Source organism: Pleurodeles waltl, chromosome 1_1 (assembly GCF_031143425.1).
Source record: "Pleurodeles waltl isolate 20211129_DDA chromosome 1_1, aPleWal1.hap1.20221129, whole genome shotgun sequence".
Lineage (NCBI taxonomy): Eukaryota > Metazoa > Chordata > Amphibia > Caudata > Salamandridae > Pleurodeles > Pleurodeles waltl.
Genome location: NC_090436.1, coordinates 524,133,175 through 524,155,138, shown reverse-complemented (window position 1 = coordinate 524,155,138; position 21,964 = coordinate 524,133,175). Strand labels below are relative to the sequence as shown.

Here is a 21,964-nt window from a genome sequence, read left to right as displayed (position 1 = left end):
TGTACCTTGTGAGCCAGATTGCGTGGAAGTGAAAACCATAGGCAAAGATCGGTGGAGCAGAATGGCCACTCCTCTAGAGCCTCTGGAAAACCCTGCATGGTATACCCTATCGTATCCTCCTCTCGCAAGCATAGGGCATCTGGACCCAAGAAGATGGGTCTCTTGCAGGAGAACTACTGAGGGGCAATACCTGCGGAGGGTGTTAAATACTGCCGATCTTTTGATCTTGTCTAACAGGCCGTTTACATTCCAGGAGAGGACCTGGGTTACTGAGGGCCAAGCGTGAGGTGTGCCAATGTTGGGCATGTTTGGATGTGTGGGTGCAGGCCCAGGGATGACCATTTCGGACGTGACCATGAAATTTTAAATCTACAAACCAGGCTAACTAATTTGTCGCCTCTTAAACCTAACTTAAACTTCCCCTCCCCCCTAAACTCCCCCCCTCCCCGTACTCCCCCCCCCCCCGGAAGCATCTGTCGCCCATGTACCCAACCAAAACCAGACAGCCAGTAAAACTGTCATTGGAGTGGAGTGATGGACCCCTCCTTTCTTTCGGATCAATTGCAATTAGCAGTCACAAATCAAGCGTTCAACACCATACTCTAGGAAGTCTCCGGAGCTATCAATGTTAATCTCGCTAGGGGTCGCCAGAGAGGATCAAGCGAAGCCCGAATCCCCCTACGTCTCGCGCAGGGGTCCCACACCTCCCGTCAGCCGAGTACCGGAGACTGACTCAATCGCCCATCCTCGGCGGTTCGGGACGGTGTTCGAGACACCGGAAGAATCTCCGTGTTAGATTCGGCATGAGGACCAGAGTCCCGAGCTGTTTCATCCTCCGCAGGAGCGATCGAGTCTTTCTGTCTGCCTCTCCGGGATCTGGTGCGCCGCCTGCTCCTCCGGGGCCCCTCTGATGGTGAGGGCCCGACATGAGGGGTTCTTCCAGTGGTCCCGGGGGGACCCTTTCGGGCTCCGATGCCCTCCTCTGTCAGCCAGTCCCAAGCTTCCTCAGGAGAATCAAAAAAGTAGGCTTTCCCAGCCATGAGGACTTTGAGGCGTGCGGGGAAAAGGAGCATGTACGAGACCTGCATTGCCCTTAGTTTTTGCTTAACATGTTCGTACGACCTACGGCGGGTTTGGACTTCTCTGGTGTAGTCCGGGAAAATTTGGATTTTGTGGTTTTCCCACTGCGTACCCTCTTGCCGCCTCGCTTCCCTGAGGATATTGTCTCTGTCCTTAAAGTTAAGGAATCGTGTGATCATCGGGCGCCTCGGGCCGCCCGGGGGTGGGCGAGGTGCGAGCGCCCTGTGGGCTCTTTCAATTGCAAACAAGGGCGAGAGGGATTGGTCAGACATCCAAGATTTGATCCACGTCTCCAGGAATTCGACTGCCTTGTCATCCTCTATGCACTCCGGGAAACCTATGAAGCGTAGGTTGTTGCGCCTGGCCCGGTTTTCCGCATCTTCTGCACGGCAGTGAAGCTCGCCGGTTCGGGATTGTAGCTGGGCTAATTTGGCTTTGAGGTCAGACAAATCGTTTTCGGTTTGGGAGACTCTGGTTTCCACTTCCGTAATTCGGGTTACTGCATTTCTAAGGTCCTGTCTGATGAGGCCCATGTCCACTCGCACCTCACCAATTTTTGTTTCCACGGCTATCTGCGATGATTGAATAGCTTGGAGAATGGCACTCCCCCCGTCCGGGGCCGAACCCCCACCAGCCACTTCTCCCCCTCCTCGTTGGCCCGTCGTAGTCGTGAACTGGTCGATTTTTTGTTGGGAGGGCGGATGTTGTTTGTTCGTTTTATCTTTCCCCATCGTGGCACTTGAGGCGGGTGTCAGGTGGGCCACACCTTCCTTAATGCGGTTTCAAGCCTGAGAATTTAGTGCGTTGTTAAGTACCTTGGACTGTGGGGGGGCTCGCTGTGTCTGATCACATAAGGACGGCCGGCGATAGCACCGTTGGCCCCTTCTTTTCAGGTCCCTTTCTCGCTCTCTCCACCAGTTGGGGGGGACCCGTCTGAGTCCCAGACCTCTCCACCTTAAGGGCTCTGCACCTCCACTGTAGGCCCCGCGCCGTCACGACCTCGCTCTCAATCTCTCGAGTCGTTCCGACCAGGGTCCAAGGTCAACCAAGCACGACCCGGAACCCAGGATATCCACTTGCCCCAAGGTGTTGTCCTCCACTGCTCGGCTCGCAGTCTAGATTCTGCCGCAGTCCAGCTCGCGCTCCGCCCGGGCCCGAGAGAGGCCGGAACCAAGCCCCCAGGCCCCCGAGCCCCCTCTTGCTGCTGCAGGGATGGGGGGGTGGGAGTGTCACCGCTCGTCTTCTCCTTCCACCCCCTCCCGGTCTCCGATTCACTTCTTTGCCCCCCCGGTGGCGCCACTCGGATCTCTGGGCGGGTCCTGATCCCCAGCACGCCTCCAGATTTAAATTCCCTCTAGTAGGGGGATCTCGGGGGCCAGGGCCTCCGCCACGGCCCCAGCGCGGCACCGCAAGCCGCTCGGGCGGCCAGAGAGGGCCTCCACTCTCCCGGGCCTCACCCGCGCCTCGTGCGCCGGCGCGGCGCCGCTCACCTGGTGTCCTCCTCCACGACAAGGGGGGGGCCTGTCGGCACTCCAGCGGCAGGGATCCACCTTCGGGGCGTGCCCCAGCTCTCACCGGGCTTCTCGCCGCCCCTCAACCTGCAGCAATCGTCTCCCAAGCCCACCTCAGATCCGCCGGGTGCATCTCGCAGCGGCCGCCATCTTGAACTCCTCTTTACGGGATCAGCCGAGCCGCCGTATGAGGGCGAGCCGCCGGCTTTTCACCAAATCGCCCCAGCAGACTTCTCCACGGGCCCCCGGGACACCGGGGAGCCATGTACAGCGTTTTTTGCTCCCTTGGACCGCAGTAGTTAAGGGCGGATGACGGAGGGGTCCAGAGCACTCTCAGAGTGCGACCGCCATCTTGACGCCCGAAGCCACGCCCCCAAGATTGTCATTCTTATGACATTTTTTCATTGTCTGCATGCCTACTAAGCCAAAGAAACACTTCCCAGCATTTGATGCCAGGTGCTTTCTACTGATCAATTGTTTATGAGACAATGGAGTCATATGTTGGGGATGGGTGGGCTGCTGAAGCCAACCGGTATCCATGCATACTTTACCAGGTTGAAAGTGGCATCTGTGGCATTTGTCAGGACTATGCCTGCCATTAATTCATGCCAGGTGGCTAAATTCTGCCAGTACTACTCTCTTGATGCTTCCTTCTGGAGTTGTATCTTTGCCCCGTAAGTTATGCACATTTGTCTAGGCTTAAGCCACCTGATGCTGTCACATCCTGCTGCCCTACGTAAGAGTAGGAAAAAGTTATCATTAAACCAACTCAGTTACTATCACTCTTGGTTCTTTCCTGTTTTCAACAAACCCTCGCCGACCCCTCAACCCCCACACCAATGGGCTCCTTTTTTTCGAGAAGTAAGGTAACTGACAAGAGCACACGTGTGCATGAAAGGTGTTGTTGGGTTGTTGACTAGAATCTGTTTACTGTGGGCAGTTTGGAATGGGGGATTTTATGATGTGGGGAAGTGGAATGTTGGTTTTTGAATGAGATGAGTTAGTTGTTGTTGGCCTACCTCCCTGCCAGTTGTGTATTAAAGAACAGAATAAAATAAATGTAACTCACCTCATTGTATGCGATCATCCTTTCATTGGTGACGAGCTGACTTGCAGGGCTCCCAACATGTACCGGTCACCCGGACAAGGATAATTTCTAATGCTGTGGAGCCTTCTTCTGTTCAGTGCCCCTTGGTGTTGTGGTGCCTTCTGCCTTGGCTACTTGGTCCAGTGTCCACTCTGTCTATGAATGGCAGATTGTTCCTGTGTGTGAGGTGTTCTCCGAAATTTGGTGTTCGTAGCCATGTCATTGGGTACGTAATCGGGTCCAGGTGTTACATTTTCCACAATGAGACAGCCATCTTAATAGCAGTTCACGGTCCCAGCAGGCAAAGAAAACTGTGTAGAAGGTGTCTAGTTCCTTTTCTTGCCTACACCTTAAAATCTTACCTCATGAAGGCACACATGACTTTATCATCTGCCTCAACAGTGATCTGCACACCTTGTATGTAGTCCATGACAGTTTTGTGGAACACCTTCAGTGGTGCGCACACCTTACAACCTTACCTTAGTGTGGCATACATGACACACATGTTACTGTGACGTGTATTTCTGAGAACATTTGGCATGACATTATTGTTATTATCCTGCAGCAGCGATATGTACACTTTATATTTAGTGCATACATTGTGGTGATATGCACACGTGGGAATACTTGACCGAATGTTCATCTCTACTGTAACATTAAGTGCATTCGGGGTAATTTTGTTTGTATTTCTGGTGACATGCACACCTGAAACTTTGGACCTCTGACAGGTGAATAACTTCCACACCTTGGGCGTATTATTGTTGTACATGCACATCGGAAAAACGTTATGCGTATATCTCTGGTGCTACACACATCTTTTTGAAATTTTAACATGTTTGTAGTGCATTTTTTCTTTATAATTTCTTTTGGCAGGTGTGACAAAATATAGGGAAGCATGCAGCAGAACATAGTTCCTCCACCGTCTTTTCTTCTGAGTCCTAATCACCCTTCTACCCTGGAGGATAGGAAAATATTGAAGGATTTAAACTGTCAATCTGGGATGGGCGAGGTTGGTGTTAAAGATAAATATGCATCTCTGCTTAAAATGTTAGATGCAAGGTTTAAACCTCATAAGAATGTGATTTTAGAAAGGTATATGTTTTATAGGCGATATCAATTACCTGAAGAATTGGTGGAAAGTTTGGTAGGAGTGTTAAGAACATTAGCAGCTACATGTGAGAATAGAGATTTTGAAGCTGAGTTGCTTTGGGCTCAAATAGTGGAGCATACCGATGATAAAAAGATTCAGTAGATTCTACTCACTACTCCTAACGTAATTCTTAACTAAGCTGTAGAAGTGGCTGCAGCCGTTGAAAGTACAGTATTATACATGGCTCAAATATCTATCTCCCAATCATCCAAAGAGGTGGTTTTAGGATCCAAAGTAGGCAAAAGAATAAAATGAGTTAAAATGATTTAATGTATCATAGATGTTGAAGTACCAACCATTTAGGAAACTCGACTTCCTGCCCTGAAATTATGTGCACATTGCAAAACGAAGGACCATTTTGCCAAAGTGTAAACAAAAAGAAAAAGGGAAAGTAGTCAGTGTAATCAGTGATTCCAAGTCCTTCTAATCAAGTGATGAAAGTGTTACTTTGTATATGAAAGTACCTGTTTAAAGTGTAGACAGTAGTGTATTGCTCACAGATGTTACCATGATCCTGAAGCTTTATTTACAAGTAAATGTTGATGTAAGCATGATGGCAGACTCTGGTACACCTTTTACTCTGATTGAAGTGAATGATTGGAAGAATTTCAAGGCCATTGTGCAAGGAAAGCCAACAATTAAACAGATGTCTTATGGAGGAAAGCCTCTCGAAGATGTAGAGGAACTTGAAACGATGGTGTATTTTAAAGAGAATACTTCATCTGCACTGTATATGTTGCTGAGTATGGTTTGTCTTTACTTGAATGGTTAGAACAGTGCAATTAGGAAATAATACTGGATTGAAATAATTCCGATCAAGTTCTTTTGAAAAAAGAATGTACGGGTATTTGGGGTTTGCATGTACCTGCATGTACCTGAATGGGAAACAAGATTTCCTAGAGGAAGGTTTAAGGAATGCTGAAGGAGTTCAAACATAGGATACAACTGAAGGAATGGTTAGAACCTATTGTACATAAGGTGAGAAGAGTTCTGTTGGTGGTAAGATTGGAATTAAGGAAGGAATTGGACAAATAGTGTGAACAAGACATTATTGAGCCCATTGCATGTTCGGAATGGCTGTCTCCAGTTTTGTTAGCATGCAAACCTAGTGGCAGTTTACAAATGTGTCTTGACCTGAGGGGTTTCAATTCTGGAATTTGGGTAGACAGACACCCCTTACCTAACATCACTCAGATGCTTTCATTGATTAAGGGGTCTAAGATATTTTCCACTCTGGACATGGCATCCGTGTATCATCAGATCGTGTTGGAGCAGAAATCTCGCCATTAAACCTTTTTTATCACTCTGGAGGGAGCTTCTGTTTCCAAAGGATACCTTTTGGTTTGGGCTCTGTGTCAGCTGTTTTTCAGCGCCTGATTGACACACTTAAAGGTGTGGAAGGGATTATGGGGGTCATTCCAACCCTGGCGGTCATTGACCGCCAGGGTGGATGACCACGGAAGCACCGCCAACAGGCTGGCGGTGCTTCCCTGCCCATTCTGACCGCAGCGGTAAAGCCGCGGTCAGAAAAGGGGATCCGGCGGTTTCCCGCCGGATTTCCCCTGTCTGGGCTGAATCTCCATGGCGGAGCTGCAAGCAGCGCCGCCATGGAGATTCCGACCCCCTTCACGCCACCCTGTTTCTGGCGGGTTTTACCGCCAGGAACAGGATGGCGGGAACGGGTGTCGTGGGGCCCCTGGGGGCCCCTGCACTACCCATGCCACTGGCATGTGCAGTGCATGGGCCCCCTAACAGGGCCCCAGCATGATTTTCACTGTCTGCTTAGCAGACAGTGAAAATGGCGACGGGTGCAACTGCACCCGTCGCACCCCTGCAACACCGCCGGCTCCATTCAGAGCCGGCTTCTGGGTTGCAGGACCTTTCCCGCTGGGCCGGCGGGTGCTCCCTTGGCGGGCGCCCGCCGGCCCAGCGGGAAAGCCAGAATGGCCTCCCGCGGAGCGGCCAATTGGCGGTTTCCGCTTGGCGGGCGGCACCCGCCGCCCGGCCAATATTGGAATGACCCCCTATGTGTTTTCAAAATAATTTGTTGGTGTACGCAGAGAATAGGGCCTGTCATGACAGGAAGTTGGCTGACATATCTATATTGTGGAATTAAATGTGGTTACCTTGAAAGCAGAGAAAAGCAAGTTTGGAGTGAAAAGTGAGGATTATTGGGGACGTAGGCAATCTACATTTGAAGTGGAGCCGAATGAGCACCTGGTAAAAGCTATTTTTGATGCTCCAGTGCCTGAAGGGAAGGATCAATTACTATCTATTATGGGCCTTATGAAGTTCTATTCTCAATATATTTCATGGTGGGCTGATGAATCGCATGTGTTACATGCACCTCTTAAAATAGGTGGAAATTTTGTGCGGGATGAAAATTGTAAGCGTGAACTTGATGATATCAAGAGTAGTGTGGTTAATACCATCCCTCTTAAACCTTTTGATACCAATTATCCCAGCATTGTTGATTGCTGATGCCAGCCAGTATTGTTTGGGAGCGCTTTTGTTGCAAAGGAGAAATGTGAAAGATGAGGTCGTTGCTTTTGCAAGTCGCAGTCTCAGGGGGATGAGTCATCCTATTCTGTGGTGGATCGATGGGGTGTTGACCATTTCTCCCAGTATTTGTGGGGTTCTGAATTTAAGGTGCAAGTGGATCACAAACCTTTGGTCGAACTTTTTTACCACAAAAAAGTTAGGAAGATCCACACTAAGAACTGCTAAATGGCGTTATAGACAGCAGGATTATTGTTATAGGATGGAGTATATTCTTGGAGTTAAAAATGTAATGGCTGATTGTCTTTCAAGACTTCCTTTGGTAATTGTTGATTAGAAGAGTGACAGGTCTTCTAAAGAGGATGATATGTTTGTGGTTAATAATTTGTCAAACATTGCTAAGGAGGCTATTTCTGAATTTGATTGGTTAATGTGATTGGATTGGGACGGTGCTCTTAAGGTACTGATGGACTTTGTAGAAAGGGGTTGGCCGGGGAGTAAGTTTTCAGATGCTACTGTGGATGCATATAGGCATGTTGGTTCTGAGCTCTTGTGATTAGAAGGTTCCTTCATAGGTCTGATGTTGAGGTTGTTCCTGAGTCGCTAAAATCTAAAGTTGTGAATTTGGACATACAAAGGTCATATTGGAATGCATGTCATTAAGAGGAAAGTGAGGGATATGTTTTGGTGGCCTGGTATGGTCAGAAAAGAGGAACAATTGTGAGGCAACGTGTGTATTGTGTGCCCAGTGATAAGACAGAGGTGGCTGTTCAGAGTGCTTTAAGTGCTGTTCCGTTCCTATCCCGAACAAAAGGCCTGATTACGCGTACAATGGTCCGGTCCTAAGACCGCCGAAACACAGTGGGAGTCCGACCACCGCATCCTTGGCGGTCCAACCACCAGATTTGGATGCTGGCGGTCGAACCGCCACAAGACCGCTGCCACCGCCAGGATCTGAGATCCCAACACGTTGGCAGTAGGGAAAGCTGTGGTCAAGCATGTTGCTGCCGATGTTGGCACCGATGTGCTGATCACGACTTGCCTTTCTGCTGGCTTTTTCATGGCGGGAACACTATCACCACCGGTAGACCATTCCACCCAGCCTCCTTCACCGACTGCAGATCCTTAATGGCTCTTTGTATTTTGTCAGTCATGACGTCTTGCTTAAGGGCCTGCCAGTTGACGTCCGCCACGATGGGGTGGGAAATGTCTTTTAGTAGGTCAGCGCACTCGTCACTTGATCTAGTAGTCAGGGAGGCACATAAGTTCTTGGAATAATTCGCAAATGTGTCCGCAATGGTATTATCAGTAATGTATAATGCCCTGCTGCATCGCAAATTTCTAGTGTCCCTTTTACCTAGCCAGGCTATTAATTTGTCCTCTTGATCACCCACGTCACAGAGGCAACTTTGAGTCGCTAATGCATAAGTGCGGGCCCTCTGTTCGGCCAAGTCCCTCAACTCATGCTCCTTAAGACGGAGCTTGAGATGTCGTTGGGAGTTAATTCACCCCCTCCCCCACCCCCAAAGATATGGAGGTGTTGATAACTAAGATCTCACGCTCTTGCGCCGCTACCTGGAGTTTACATTCCTTCTTCTTTCCCCCAGCCAGGGCTTGAAAATCGCCAGGGGTTACCGCGTCAAAGGCTTCCCAGAAGACACAGGAAGAAGCATTGGTCAGTCCAGTCTCGGATTTTATCCCTAATGGGTTTCTCTTTTAGGAGCCATGGGTCTATCCGTGGAGACATCCGGGGCAACCCATGGGGGTTTACCAGAAGCACCTCCAAGGGGAAATGATCAGAGACGCCACACGCCTTGAGATTGGTGCCTCAAAAGTATGGGGCATGGAGAAGGGTAGTGTAGATATAGCCTAGTCGGGAAGGACTCCTGTGATGTGTAAACCGGTGTTTGGTTGGGGTGTCATCCTGCCATAAGTCAAGTAACCCCAGAGCATCTGTAAAGCCCTAAGAGGTCCGAGGTCTCCTCTGGCTGCAGGTATCGGCTCCCCATCCATTTCCGAGTCTATATGTGCGTTCATGTCTCCCCCAAGAATTATTATACAAGGTGGCATTTTCAGCAGTGTGGTATTGAGGGCAGGGACGTTCTTGGTGTGCAGGTGGGGTGGTATGTATATAGAACATATGTTAAAAGTGAATTCCTCCTACCTGCCTGTGTGTGCCACAAACCTCCCCAGCATATCATGCCATGTGTTGCGCAGACAATAAGGAACAGAGGTTTTGAGAAGAACCCCAAACCTCTCAAATTTGAAGTAAACCCTGCGTGAGCCAACAGCTTATAACCAAACCTATCCAGTGCCTTATAACGGTTTCCTCTATGGTACGTCTCTTGTAGGAGAACCAGGTTGGGGGCATGTCTGTGGAGGTACTGCATCTCCACTGTTGGTTTGATTTTACTACGTAGTCTGTTGACATCCCATGTAAGGATTTTTAGGGTTGGGTCGAAACATGCCGTCATGTTACACCTGAGGGGCAGAGAGGCCCTCCACGTGACTTCTGCAGGACCAAATAGATGTAAGATCCAGCGTGTACCCCCCACCCACGTTTGAACATGTCTGACAACACTCTGAGTCAACAAGGCAAGTGCAAAACAGAAACCTCAGAAACAGGTAGACCCATAAGAAATAAACAAAGGAACCTGACCCCCACCACATCTCCCCCCCCACCCGGCTACACTGCAATACAGACTCACAACTACCCACCTCCCCAACCTGCAGAGCCCCTGTCGTCCCACCAGTGAAATACTAAACATAGTGGTTAGTCCACTCCGTCAAGTCAAGCTGGGCAAGACTGCTCATGTTGCACTTCTCAGGCAGAAAATCATGCCCTCCTACCCCAAAGAAATAGGAAGTGTGTTTGTTCTCTCACTCAAACAGGCATCAATCAGCAACGATCCACTGGGGTTGCCTCTCTTCAGTCATGCATCCTTCTGGAGTTTACCATCTAGATTAGGCTCCCCCTCAGTAGCAGAGCGACTCGGGCAGAAGCTTTCCAGCCAGTCCCACACCTCCTCAGGTGAAGTAATGTGCCAGGACTGTTTGGTCAGGTACTGCACTTGTTGCTCTAGCTGCTTGTTGGTGGACTGCCAAGGGCTACATTCTCAGCTGTGGTGAATGTCTCAGAAAGCTTCTTGAAATCGTCCCTCATCGTGTCCAGTTTCAGCTCAAAGATGCCCTTAAGGTTGCGTATGGTGGCGAGTATCACCCCAAGAGAGAGTTCCAAGTTGCCTGGGGGGGGCAAAGGGTGCCTCTGCGGCGTCAAAGACAGGCCAGGTAACTGCATATTTGTCCATCTTGTTGAACTGGGATGGGGTTTGTTACGCACCATCCCACACCCAGTGAACGGTCCACGGGGGCATGAGTTCTTTACTGCTATCACAAAGGTGGGGGAGGCCCAGTCTAATTGTCCCCCACCCCATATGCAGTGCTAGGAGGAGGGTGGGTCCTCAGGGGCAGGAGCAGCGTCACAGCTGAGCAGCAGTCCCAAGACACATTCATGACTTGTCTTTATACTTCCAGGGCAGGGGTGGGGCACTCAACCCCACTCGCAGCCCACAGGTCTCAGTCGGAACAGCAGAGAGGGTTCCAATCAGTATCAGGTTGGGGGGAGAGGGTAAGGGGGCCTGCCTCAACCACCAGACCCTCCAGGCTGTCGGCACAAGAGCTCTGCCAGCCCGCTCAAAAGGGCCACCTCCCAGTACAGTGCGGTCTTTTAAAGGGAGGGGCCCTCTGGTGCCGGGGTTTAGGTCTCTGCGCCCTGGTGCATCTGCGTGATATGGAGGTGGGAGAAGAAAAGAAGCTACTACTCTCCTCTGCGGCAGCATCGGTGTCCGGATCTTGTAGGTGGGCCACTCCTCCAACCTGTCCCTCAGAAGCCAGGAGCGTCACAGGGGTTCACTGGAGTTGGGCCTCAGATGTTTTGTGCGGCCCGCTCTGACTTGGAGCACGGAAAGCCACAGCACAACAGGCTCCATTCAACTACCCTGGCCGCAAAGGCCCAGGAGGATATGGTTGTTCGGCTGAGGTATAACGCCTCAAACCGCCCACAGCGTCGCTTCAGGCGGCGCGCATGTTGGAGCTGCGACAATGGCTTGCTATAAAGGGAGATTTGGGCAGATGGCAAGGATTTTCAGTTCGGCGGTGTTGGAGCTCTGGTAAGGGTCGGCCATCTTGGGTGGAGTTTGGCCGTGCCCCTGTTTTTGAATTTTGCCTAGAATCTATTTTTTGTGTTGGCAGTTTGGAACGGGGAGGTTTTAATTGGTAGGGAAGGAGAATGTTGTTTTTTGAAGGAGATGAGTCAGTTGCTGTTGGCCTGCCTCTCTGCCAGTCGTCTACTAAAGAACAGAATAAAAGAAAGTTAACTTACCTCACGGTATGCAAGCATGCTTTCAGGTATGCATGACACATTTGATGTACACTGTACCTGTGTATGAATACTCAGAATTAATAGTTTTAGAAGAAATTTTAGTTCCGGTGTTGGATTGCATGGTACCTACAAACTTAATGACGGGATAGGAAATACACACTTAGGAGTACCTGAGTTACCATACAGGTAGCAGAATTCCTTGCACCAACCAAACTAAGAGGACTACGGGAAAATATTGCACCTATGGCTGTAGAAAAATACTTTGTTTACAAGTAATTATTAGTGTGTTTCAGAAGACACCACCGAGCAATAAGGACCTTAACCCAAAGGTAACTTTTGTGTCTGGATGCAGAGCTAAGGGTCCTTAAGTGAAGAAGACAGCTGAATGCAATTCTCTAACAGAAGAATTGAATACTGGTAAATGAGTGAAATATGTCTTACTTTCCTCCGAAAGCTGTGTGATTTTTGTAGAGCAGTGACCATCTTTTGCATTAATACCCTCCGACCCCCAATTTTTCCCTTCTTCTTTGCTGGCTTAAGGACTCTGTACACTTTATGCTTGCTAACCAGGAGAAGAACATTTGGTTGAAATGACTTACTCCAAATACCTTCCCCAAGATGACTTGTGACCGTGAGTCTAAGCGCATTGTAACTTTTGGCCAGTACATGTTTTCATCAGCTAGTCTGGCTTTGCATTCAGTCAGTTCCAACTGCTTCCAGTCCACTACAGTCATGTTTTCTGGGATGTAGATGATGATATTCTACTGGCAGTTCCAGAGTACCTACGGGTGTCTTTAGCCCAAACCACTGAGGATGGCCAGGATGTGGTGAAATTTGGAATAAGGTATGGCCTTGGCACACTTGACTGCTTGTGTGGGGCAATGGGCATGAGTGTGGTGCTTTAGCGCTTTACCCGGATGAAGTGTACAGGGTTCTCTAAGGATGTCCACGCATCTTTAGTGGACATGCCGTTTGGTGACTCCTTTGTTGAAAAAGCTGACTCAGCCCTGGAACACATTAAGGAGAGTTGTGTAGCAGTGCATTCCCTGGGGCTGTATGCCCCTGCCAGGCAGTTTCTTTAGCAGTTTCACTCTTTTCATGAATATGCTAGGGGGTTCCAGTACTGCGAGCGGCAGCTTGCACGGTCAACGTATCATCCTTCTTAGTCATTTGATAGCAGACGCCGTGGCACCAGAGATGACATTGACGTCATCAGGGACAACATGCAACTCAGTCCCCCATCCTTCCATCAACCACAAATCAACTTCAGTGTGCCCTTTTAGATACACTTAGCCCCATTTATGAGGTAGGATTAGACATTTCCTCTAGGGTGGCAGGACATCACTTCGGATGCATGGGTCCTTCAACTTGTCAAGCGGGGCTATACCCTCCCATTTCTTTCCACCCTGTTGTGTTTTTCAGCAGGAAGAGCAGGTCCTTTTAGCAAAAGGAGCCTCAGAAATAGAAAGTAGGTGCTACTCCTGCTAGTTCTTTGTGCCGGAGAAGGATGGGGGCCTTGGTCTTATTTTAGACCTACGTTCTTTCAACACCTAACTGTGGGATGACAAATTCAAGGAGCCCACGCTGGCCCAGGTCTTGTCTGCTCTTGATTGCAGAGACTAGATGGTAGTGTTGGACCTACAGGACACGTATTTCCATATTCCCATCCTGCAGGCCCACAGATGTTACCTGCATTTCACAGTAGGCCAGAAGTTCTCCTTTTTAACCTCACTTGTGCCCCTCAGGTGTTCACAAAATTTATGGCAGTGGGTGCAGCACACCCTTGGAGGTTGGGTGTACCAGTCTTCCCATACCTCGATGAACAGCTGCTAATGGTGGGCACACCCCAGGCAACAGCAAATCTTCTAACATCATTGAGGTTCACTATCAGCGTCCCAAGGTCACGCTTGATTCATTTGCACAAGGTCCAGTTCATTGGACATGTCCTGGATACAGTGCAGTTTTGTGCCTTCCCCATGAAGCAGAGAATACAGGACATTTGGGCTATAATCCAGATTGTTTAGCCTCTGTCATGGATGTCAGTGAAGACAGTGTTTATTGGCCTCCTGCATTCTGCTAGTCAAATACGCCAGATATCGCATGTGGGCTCTCCAATGGGATCTGAAGACCAGTGGAGATAGCAGCAGGGAAACCTGTTGGATTCCATCCAGGTTTCAGATGAGGCTGCAAAAGGTCTGTAGTGGTTGCCGATGGACCTCAGTTGGGGTCAGTGCAGACCCTTTTCCTTAGTCCGCCCAGAGCTGACTGGACACAGATGCATCATACTGGGCTGGGGAGGCTATCTGGGAGAGGTGGAGATCAGAGGATGCTGGACTGTGGCAGAATCTCGCCTCTACATCAGTTTGTTGGAGTTGTGGCGTGGCATTCAAGGCCTTCTTACCATACATCAAGGGGATGCTAGTAGATGTGCTCACTGACAACACTACTGGCATGTAGTATTACAACAAGCAGTCCAGGTGAGTTCTTGGGTCTTGAACCAGGAGGCCCTGCGTCTCTGGAAGTGGCTGACTCTCCTGGGCTTTTCCATGATTGTGAATCATTTGGCAGAGATACTCAGTTGCCAATGCCTAGCGGATCATGATTGGCAGCAAAACCTGGAGCTAGTGCAGCGTGTTTTTCAGCAATGGAGAGAACCCTGGCTTAGTCTTTTCACCACTGTAGAAAATGTGCAATGTCCGCATTTGTGCGCGCTAGAGCTCTCAAGAAGGCTCTCTCTCTGAGATGCATTCCACCTAGAGTGGAGCTCAATACACCTTTATCCTATCTCGCTTTGACCCTTCCTGTGTGAGATTCCATACGAAATCAAGATTACTGGGCCCAAGTCACCCTAGTGACCCCATATTAGGCCAGAGGGGTGTGGTATCCAGAACCTTTGTACATGGCCCACTGTACTCCTATCAAACTATCGCTTCAGAAGGATATACTCTCATAGCAACAGGGGAGAGCCCTGAGCCCACGCCTTAACACGCTGCACCCTAAAGTGTGAAGCACTGGCAGCTAGTCTCCTTTGATTTTCCTCCTGAAGTTGTTGATGTGATTCTGGCAGTCACATACCCATCTTCGAAATTAGTGTACGCTGAGTGCTGGCACAGATTTATGCCATGGTATGGCACCTATCCGATTGATCTGCTACAAGCTAACTTGCCTGATGATTATTTATTATTGGGCCAGCAAGGACTTGTATTGAGCATTGTTCGAGTCTACTTGTTGCCTCTTTTGGCTTTTTTGAGATTCCAGGGTCAGCCTTTCTTGTTTAAATCACCTGTTGTTATGGGATTTCTTAAATGTTTACAGCAGGGGTGTCGAACCGTTCCAATAATGAGAGCTACTTCTTATCAATTAAAATTGCCAAGAGCTACTAATGAATTTGGTCATTGTTGCAGTAGTGACCCCATCAAATAGCACCAGAATAGTGACCACAACTTGCAAAATTATATTTATAAATATGTCAACATAAATAGATATGGAGTTCAGAATGTAAGTAAAATTATACTTACCTACATGATGTGATCGTCGACATACTGGATACAATATTTTGGCACACTAATATTTAATACTTGATTTCTTGATAGAACACAGACCAACCCAATGAGTAAGATGGGGTTACCAACATCAATGTTGGTAACTTCATCAGTTTAAAATACCTCCCCATGACTAATGTAATAACAGCACAGCAACAAGTGTCCACTGTCACAAAGGAAATACTAGCAGCTATAAATCGCCCAAAGCACCATTAATTGCCATTCAGAGAGCAGCTTTAAATAGGTTTTGAATTTTCAGTCACCTTTGTTTTCAAACATCAGCATATCACCTACTCAAGTACAATTGTTTCTAGCAGTATACCTTTTTCACTTTGAGTAATTACACCTCAATAACATCTTGAGTTTTTCCCACATACAACTCACATAAGCATGTGACTTTGCTAAATTGAGATTGGAGAAAAGTGGTCATGTTGCAAGTCCCTCACACTGTCACAGTGTGTGTTTGTAAGTGTATGACCCCAACATTGGTGTGGCTGCCACTCTGACGGTCCAGAGGTGTGTAGGCTAAATCCTCTAAATTGCAAAGCGTTCCGGACTACACTTCAAAGAGCTACTTTCAAGATATTGGCAAGCTACCAGTAGCTCAGGAGCTACCTGTTGGAGACCCCTGGTTTACAGCATATGTTTCTACTGAAGCGAACTGTGATGCCACAGTGGGACTTACATTTAGTTTGCACTTTTCTAATGTGCACTACATCTTTTGGCCCTGAAATTGGTATTTCTGATTGTGATCATTGTCAGCTCCTTGTGTAAGTAAGCTACAGACATCCTCAGCCTATCTGCCTTACACAACATTCTTCCCTGCCAAACTGGTCCTGACAACTTGAGCTGCACTCTGCCCTTTTTCACGCCAGGCAGGCTCTCACCCTTATGACTTACTTTGCCATCTCACCCCTTGATAGAGAGAGGAGAGTCTCCAATATTTGGACCCCAAGAGCGCCTTCAGTTTCTAAATTGATTGTACCAAGTACCACCAGGTGGATGATGAGTTCTTTGTGGGCGTCTCAGGAGCAAAGAAGGATTAGCCACTACTGAAAAGAGCCATCTCTAGGTGGACAGTTTTCTGAATGAAAATCTGCTATACGTTAGCTAAGAAGCAGCCATCTGAAGTATTGAAGGCTCATTCCACTTGGGCCTAGTGTGTCACTACTGCAATAGCACACGGAGTGCCTGTCCCAGATCTTTGTCAGGCTGCTATGCAGGCATCAGCACACACATTTATAAAATACTATTGACTTGTCAATTAGGTCCATTGGGATTGGCATTTTGCCCATTCGATCTTGTAGGAGTTTTTGGGTTCAGCCATTCCACAGACCCAGCACCTTGGGAGGGTACTACTTTCGTGTCTCTTCAGTAGAAGTATCTATCAGAAGAACAAGTTACTTACTTTTGGTAACACCCTTTTTGGTGGACACTGTTTTACAGCAGATTATTTACCAATCCTCCACCTGTTCTGTGGAATTAATTATTTTCCCATCTGATAAGGTCCCAAACCAGAGATGGGCTCTGATTTTGAGGGTGTGGACATGCCTTAGATTGCATCTGTGTGGTGTTTACATACGGTCCCACACTTTACTTCCAGAGCAGAACGGCATTAATGCAGAGCGGCACAGCAGCACCTACCAGTGTGCAAAAGTACTGCTTTTGAGTTTTCAGGGTCCAGACTGACTTCTGGTGGAATATTCACAAAGTGAAGTATCTGTGATTAAATAGAGTAGCACCACAAAGTGCGGTACCAAAGGTAAGTAACTTGTTCTTCTTGCAGACCCAATCAAGGGTCACCAAAATGTAACCTAATTACTGGAATTCAAATATTAATCTCAATTACATTTCGTTACAACAGACTCCCAGGAACCTATGAAAAAAGGAATAAACGTCTGCCTACATTCACATCAGCTCAGGAGTCTGTCTCAACTGATAAAACTTTTGTTATGGCTCGAAGATCGAGTTAAAGAATTGTATACGGAAACGCTGTGCAATCCTTGCTGTCGCGATATCGACTTGCATTTCAAAGGAAAGGAAAGACGCTCACAAGGTACTGTTATTTTATGGTCATCTTACTGCCGTTTGAACGGCTGACTGCCGCTTTCCGGAATGTAAATGTTATCTGTGCAGTTTGTTTTCTTTTTCTAGCCATGTAGTTTGTGTTTGATTTGCTTTCTCGAAGCAAATTATTGATCTATTGCTAAGTAACATTTTTCAAATGTGGTAAAAATGTGTTAAAATTCTCTATGCGTAACAACATCTATAATGTGTTTCTTCAGCAGTATTCTTGCTTTTGGGTAACTTAAAGGAACACTAAGCGTTTATTTGAATTATCAGGCAGTTTAGTATTTTAACGATTATTCTGTAAACAGCAAAGTTTCAGTTAGAAACGGATGTAGGTTTGGGAAAGTTATGATAAAACAATGAAGAAAGCAAAGGTACTAAACAAAAAAACTATTTTGAGCATGAAGGGCAAATGTGTTTTATTCATAGCATTCATTCCCATTTCATGGCATATACTACAGAAAATGGTAAATGAGAGTTTTAAAAATATTATTACTCAACTTGCAAATACATGAATCAAATGAGTTTATATAGATACGGTACAATTATGTAGAGAAACTATTCTAACGAATTCCAAGTGATTTTAATCATAAATGTGGTTAAATTAAAGCACCTGCATTGAATTCATGTCCACCCCATATTCTTAAAAGACAATATTATTACAAGGAAATTATTTTAGCACACTGATTCAAATGTACGTAGTCACGTACATCAAAACAATATGTGTCATGTAGATTCATTGTGTACACATGTGGCACAGGTGATCTGCAAGACGTATTTCAGCCAGGCCCACACATGCATGGTATTTTTTTGAGCAATGGAACATATCCAGCAGGAGGCCACACCCTAGTATAATGTAGAAACGTTATTTGATAATGTCCCACAATCCACTGCCTCAATTGCTTTCTTAGAGCTGAATGTTTTGCAGAAAAGTGAATTCGTTAGGTTCAGCAGTACAGGACAAATGGTATGCTTTGCTGTTATGTTATGTATTTGTAAAGTCCACTGTCACCATGAGGGTTTTCTGGTGCTGAGCAGGTGTGGGCGCCTAGCCTTGCCTAGGGTATGTTGGTTAATTGAAAAGCTAGGTCTTAAGATTCGTGCAGAATTCAAGGAGAAAGTAGACGGCTCTGCTATGGAGTGGGAGGTCATTCCACAATTTGGGAGCAAATAGATAGACTAAAGAGCCATATATTTGACATACTTTCTGTGCTTCTAGCATTCTAAATATTAAGCGTTGTCACACAGGTTATATACCAAAGCATATACAAAAAAGTACCTCGATTTGTGTAAATTATCAAAAACATAATACCAAACATGTATTTTAAATATTAAATAACAAGGCCAAAAATGTAATATAGCATACTTAGCCTCAATTGGGATGGATACGTTAAACCCCAAGGAAGACCTTTTTTGTACAGCCGCAGTTTTATCAATTTCAATTTAAAATGGGTCATGCACAGGTAAAATTTTGCTGCATAAAGTGCAGTTAGTTGGCGCTATAAAACATCAGCCAGATTCATCGATAAGTGATCTACTGTCATTCTTCACTACTTTGGTTTATTTGTTAATTAGAATAAAAACATATTTGTGAAATTGTCATTGCGCTTCAACGCTGAATATTTCTCTTTGGCCATTTGTTTCCGTTTTTGATCTCTTAAATGCCTTTTCTAGTTTTCTCAAATTAAATGAGAGAATCTTGTTTTCATTGAAGTAAATGAGAATCTCATTTATCCCCAATCACTTATGAATTTCTGTAATCCAGACTTTGATTTAATAGTATTGTGTCATGCGCTGTGGAGAATTGGAATGAGTTCTGGCCAAGATTTAGACAGTTCCAATTAGGCTTCAGTCACATAGTCACTTGTTAAGTTAATTCTGTCTTGTAGAATATTAAGCTAGAAGTGAATTCCAGTTACACTCGTCTTCTGGTTAATCCTGTGTTCATATAGCAACACCTACCTACTACATATTCCGTAACACATGTTTTGGTATGCGCATTACAAGCTAAGTCCATAGGCTCCCCTTGTTCACTGGATCACAAGCTGTTGAAGAATCTACAACAGCAGTGTTAAGTGTGGGATTTATATTTTGCAGTATGTATTCACCGGTGTAAAATTGACACAAAAGGAAAGAGAGAGCAATTTTCTGCGATGCCATAAATTTATATGAACAACCACAAATACTGGAAACTAAAGCGAATGGGCAACCGAGGTCCATACATCACAAATAATGTCTACAGATCTCAGAAATTATCACTGAAGTATACATTGTTGAGTACATTGATACAGAGTCGTTATCCACTTGGGTGGTGGGTTCACATAATTTAGGTTTTGTTGATCTGATACTCCTCGGGTCTGGTTTGAGCTATATAAGATTACAAATAACATAAATATAAAATAAATGAGGTATTTGTTATGTAGCCAGAGTAGCTCAGTCATAAACATAAGACTCATTAGAATCCTTATACACTTTGGTCTATACGGGTTGTCTCTGACAATCTTTTCTTGTTTTTTTTTAAACAGAATTTTATTAGCATTTCACTCAAAACACATTCCAGAGAAGGTTGCAGGCATGCATTATACAGTAATCATTATCATCATAAAATATTATAGTGTACTTTAGGTTATGTTAGCAACCCTCCTGGTGAAACCAACATTTTAACATTTTCAACTTTACACTATGTTACATCCTCTACTCATCTGACAAATGATACCAACCTAGTCAAGTGTCCCAGTCTATGCTATGATTTAAACTGACGTATTAGTCTTATGTGGTCCCTTCTCCTTCAGCATCTTCATGTTGTGCATGGGACATGAAGCTGTCAGGTGTGGACCAATCCGGTGTCCTCAAACAGTCAACCAGCCGATTCCAAGCCCTATCTAGGTCAGGACTATAATGTCCTCTCGCCACGTTTGTATATAATACTTGCCCTTCTATTTCTGCCCATGTCAATAATGCTTTTTTCTAGCCGTCTACACATGGGCCCTGGTAGTCTTCCAATGCATTGTTATGTCTCTTAGCTACAATAAGAGCACATTTTGTAGTTAGTTTACAGGAATATGGGTGTGGGAAAAGCCCCAGGAGGCCATTCACAATCTGCCGCTCCATCACCTCCTTTATACATTGGAATACTCCCTCCCAGAAGCCCTTCATCTGCGAGCAGGCCCACATCAGGTGACAAAAATCAGCTTTTGGTTCAAAGCAGCGAGGGCAACAAGTATTTTCGGTATTGAACATTCACGCTATTCTATCAGGAATGATATTAGCTCAGTGCAGTATATAGAGATGTATCAATTTGAAACGGGCATGCCTAGATATTGTATTTGTGTGTGATAAGATGGAGGACCATTTTATTTCATCTATTTAGAGGCCGAGGTCACCTTCCCATTTAAGGTGCAGGGCATCCAGCGGGAGTAGTGTATCTGCCCGTAATGCATTGTATAGTTGTGTGACTGCTCTAACCCTGTGATTTATAGTACACAATGTCTGGCAGCCCAAGTGAAGTTTGGGCTCTAAGGGTCCCATTCCCCAGTGCCACCTAATTTTAGTGGCTTTTATTCTGTGTAGAAAGAACTGTCCTTGCGGTAGTCCATAATTTTCTGTTAGGTCTTCAAAGGGCATAAACTGTCTGTCTCTGTATAGATCCCCAAGGGTGGTGATACCATGTTCCTCCCATCCCAATACCCCTCTCAGATTCTGTACACACAACAAAGTTACCAGGCATCGCGACGGGAGGTCAGGTGTGTAAGGTCATATGTCCAAGTGCGCTGCAGACCACGTTGCCAGTAGTGTTGTAATACTTGTAATTCTGCTGTGTCGCCGGGGCAAGCCAGTTTGGGTGACATCAGGATGTTAAGTAGTTCGATGTAGAGAGGGACACCATGGGGTATCACCCCGTCCGCCCGCCACCATGCATCGAGCCATTGTGCAAACCATTGAAGTTGACCCGCCAAGTAATATAGTTCCATGTCTAGGGTAGCTAGTCCCCCCTCTCCCGTAGTGTGCTGCAACCTGCTCACAGCTACTCTGCATCTACCCTTCCCCCAAATGTGGTCAATTAGTATTGTGTTCAATTCCCGGAAGAGGGATTTTGGAAGGAAAATTGTTAGTATAGTAAATAAATAAAGCAGCCTTGGTAAAGCCACCATTTTAGCAACTGCAATGCAGCCTGCCACGGTCAGCAGGAGGGTCCCCCAGAACGCCACATTTCTTCTGAGTTTCCTGATTGCTGCTCCCATATTTCCTTCCTGCAAGTCACCTGGGTCATTATATATTTGTAAGCCAAGACAACAGAATGTGTACTCCTCCTACTTTACATCCTGCAAGTTCTGTGGTGGGAGTGTGTGACGGTGCAATGGGAAGATGAGAGACTTTTACCAATTTATATGGAGGCCTGATGCTGTCCCAAAGCATTGGAGTAGCGATATAGCACCCCTTAGGTCCAAGTCCATGTTATGGTGGAAAAGGATCATATCATCTACATATAGAGCTATTTTATGCGATTGCCTATGTACCATTAACTTATCATAGAGATTTCCCACTCTGGCAGCATGTGCTAATGATTCCATCGCTATTGCAAATAGAAGTGAGGAGAGGGAGCATTCGTGTCTCGTACCTCTGCCCACTAGATATAATTCTGAA

General features: G+C 46.4%; 1 protein-coding gene across 2 annotated transcripts in view; it reads left to right on the top strand.

The window, feature by feature from the left end:
- KIAA0825 (KIAA0825 ortholog) overlaps nucleotides 1-21,964 on the top strand; it is a 2,111,807-nt gene that overhangs the window by 496,878 nt on the left and 1,592,965 nt on the right. For both annotated transcript variants that reach the window (XM_069225418.1, XM_069225426.1), the window contains exon 6: nucleotides 17,115-17,306. In XM_069225418.1, coding sequence (XP_069081519.1) covers nucleotides 17,115-17,306 — 192 coding nt within the window. The remainder of the gene's footprint in view (nucleotides 1-17,114; nucleotides 17,307-21,964) is intronic.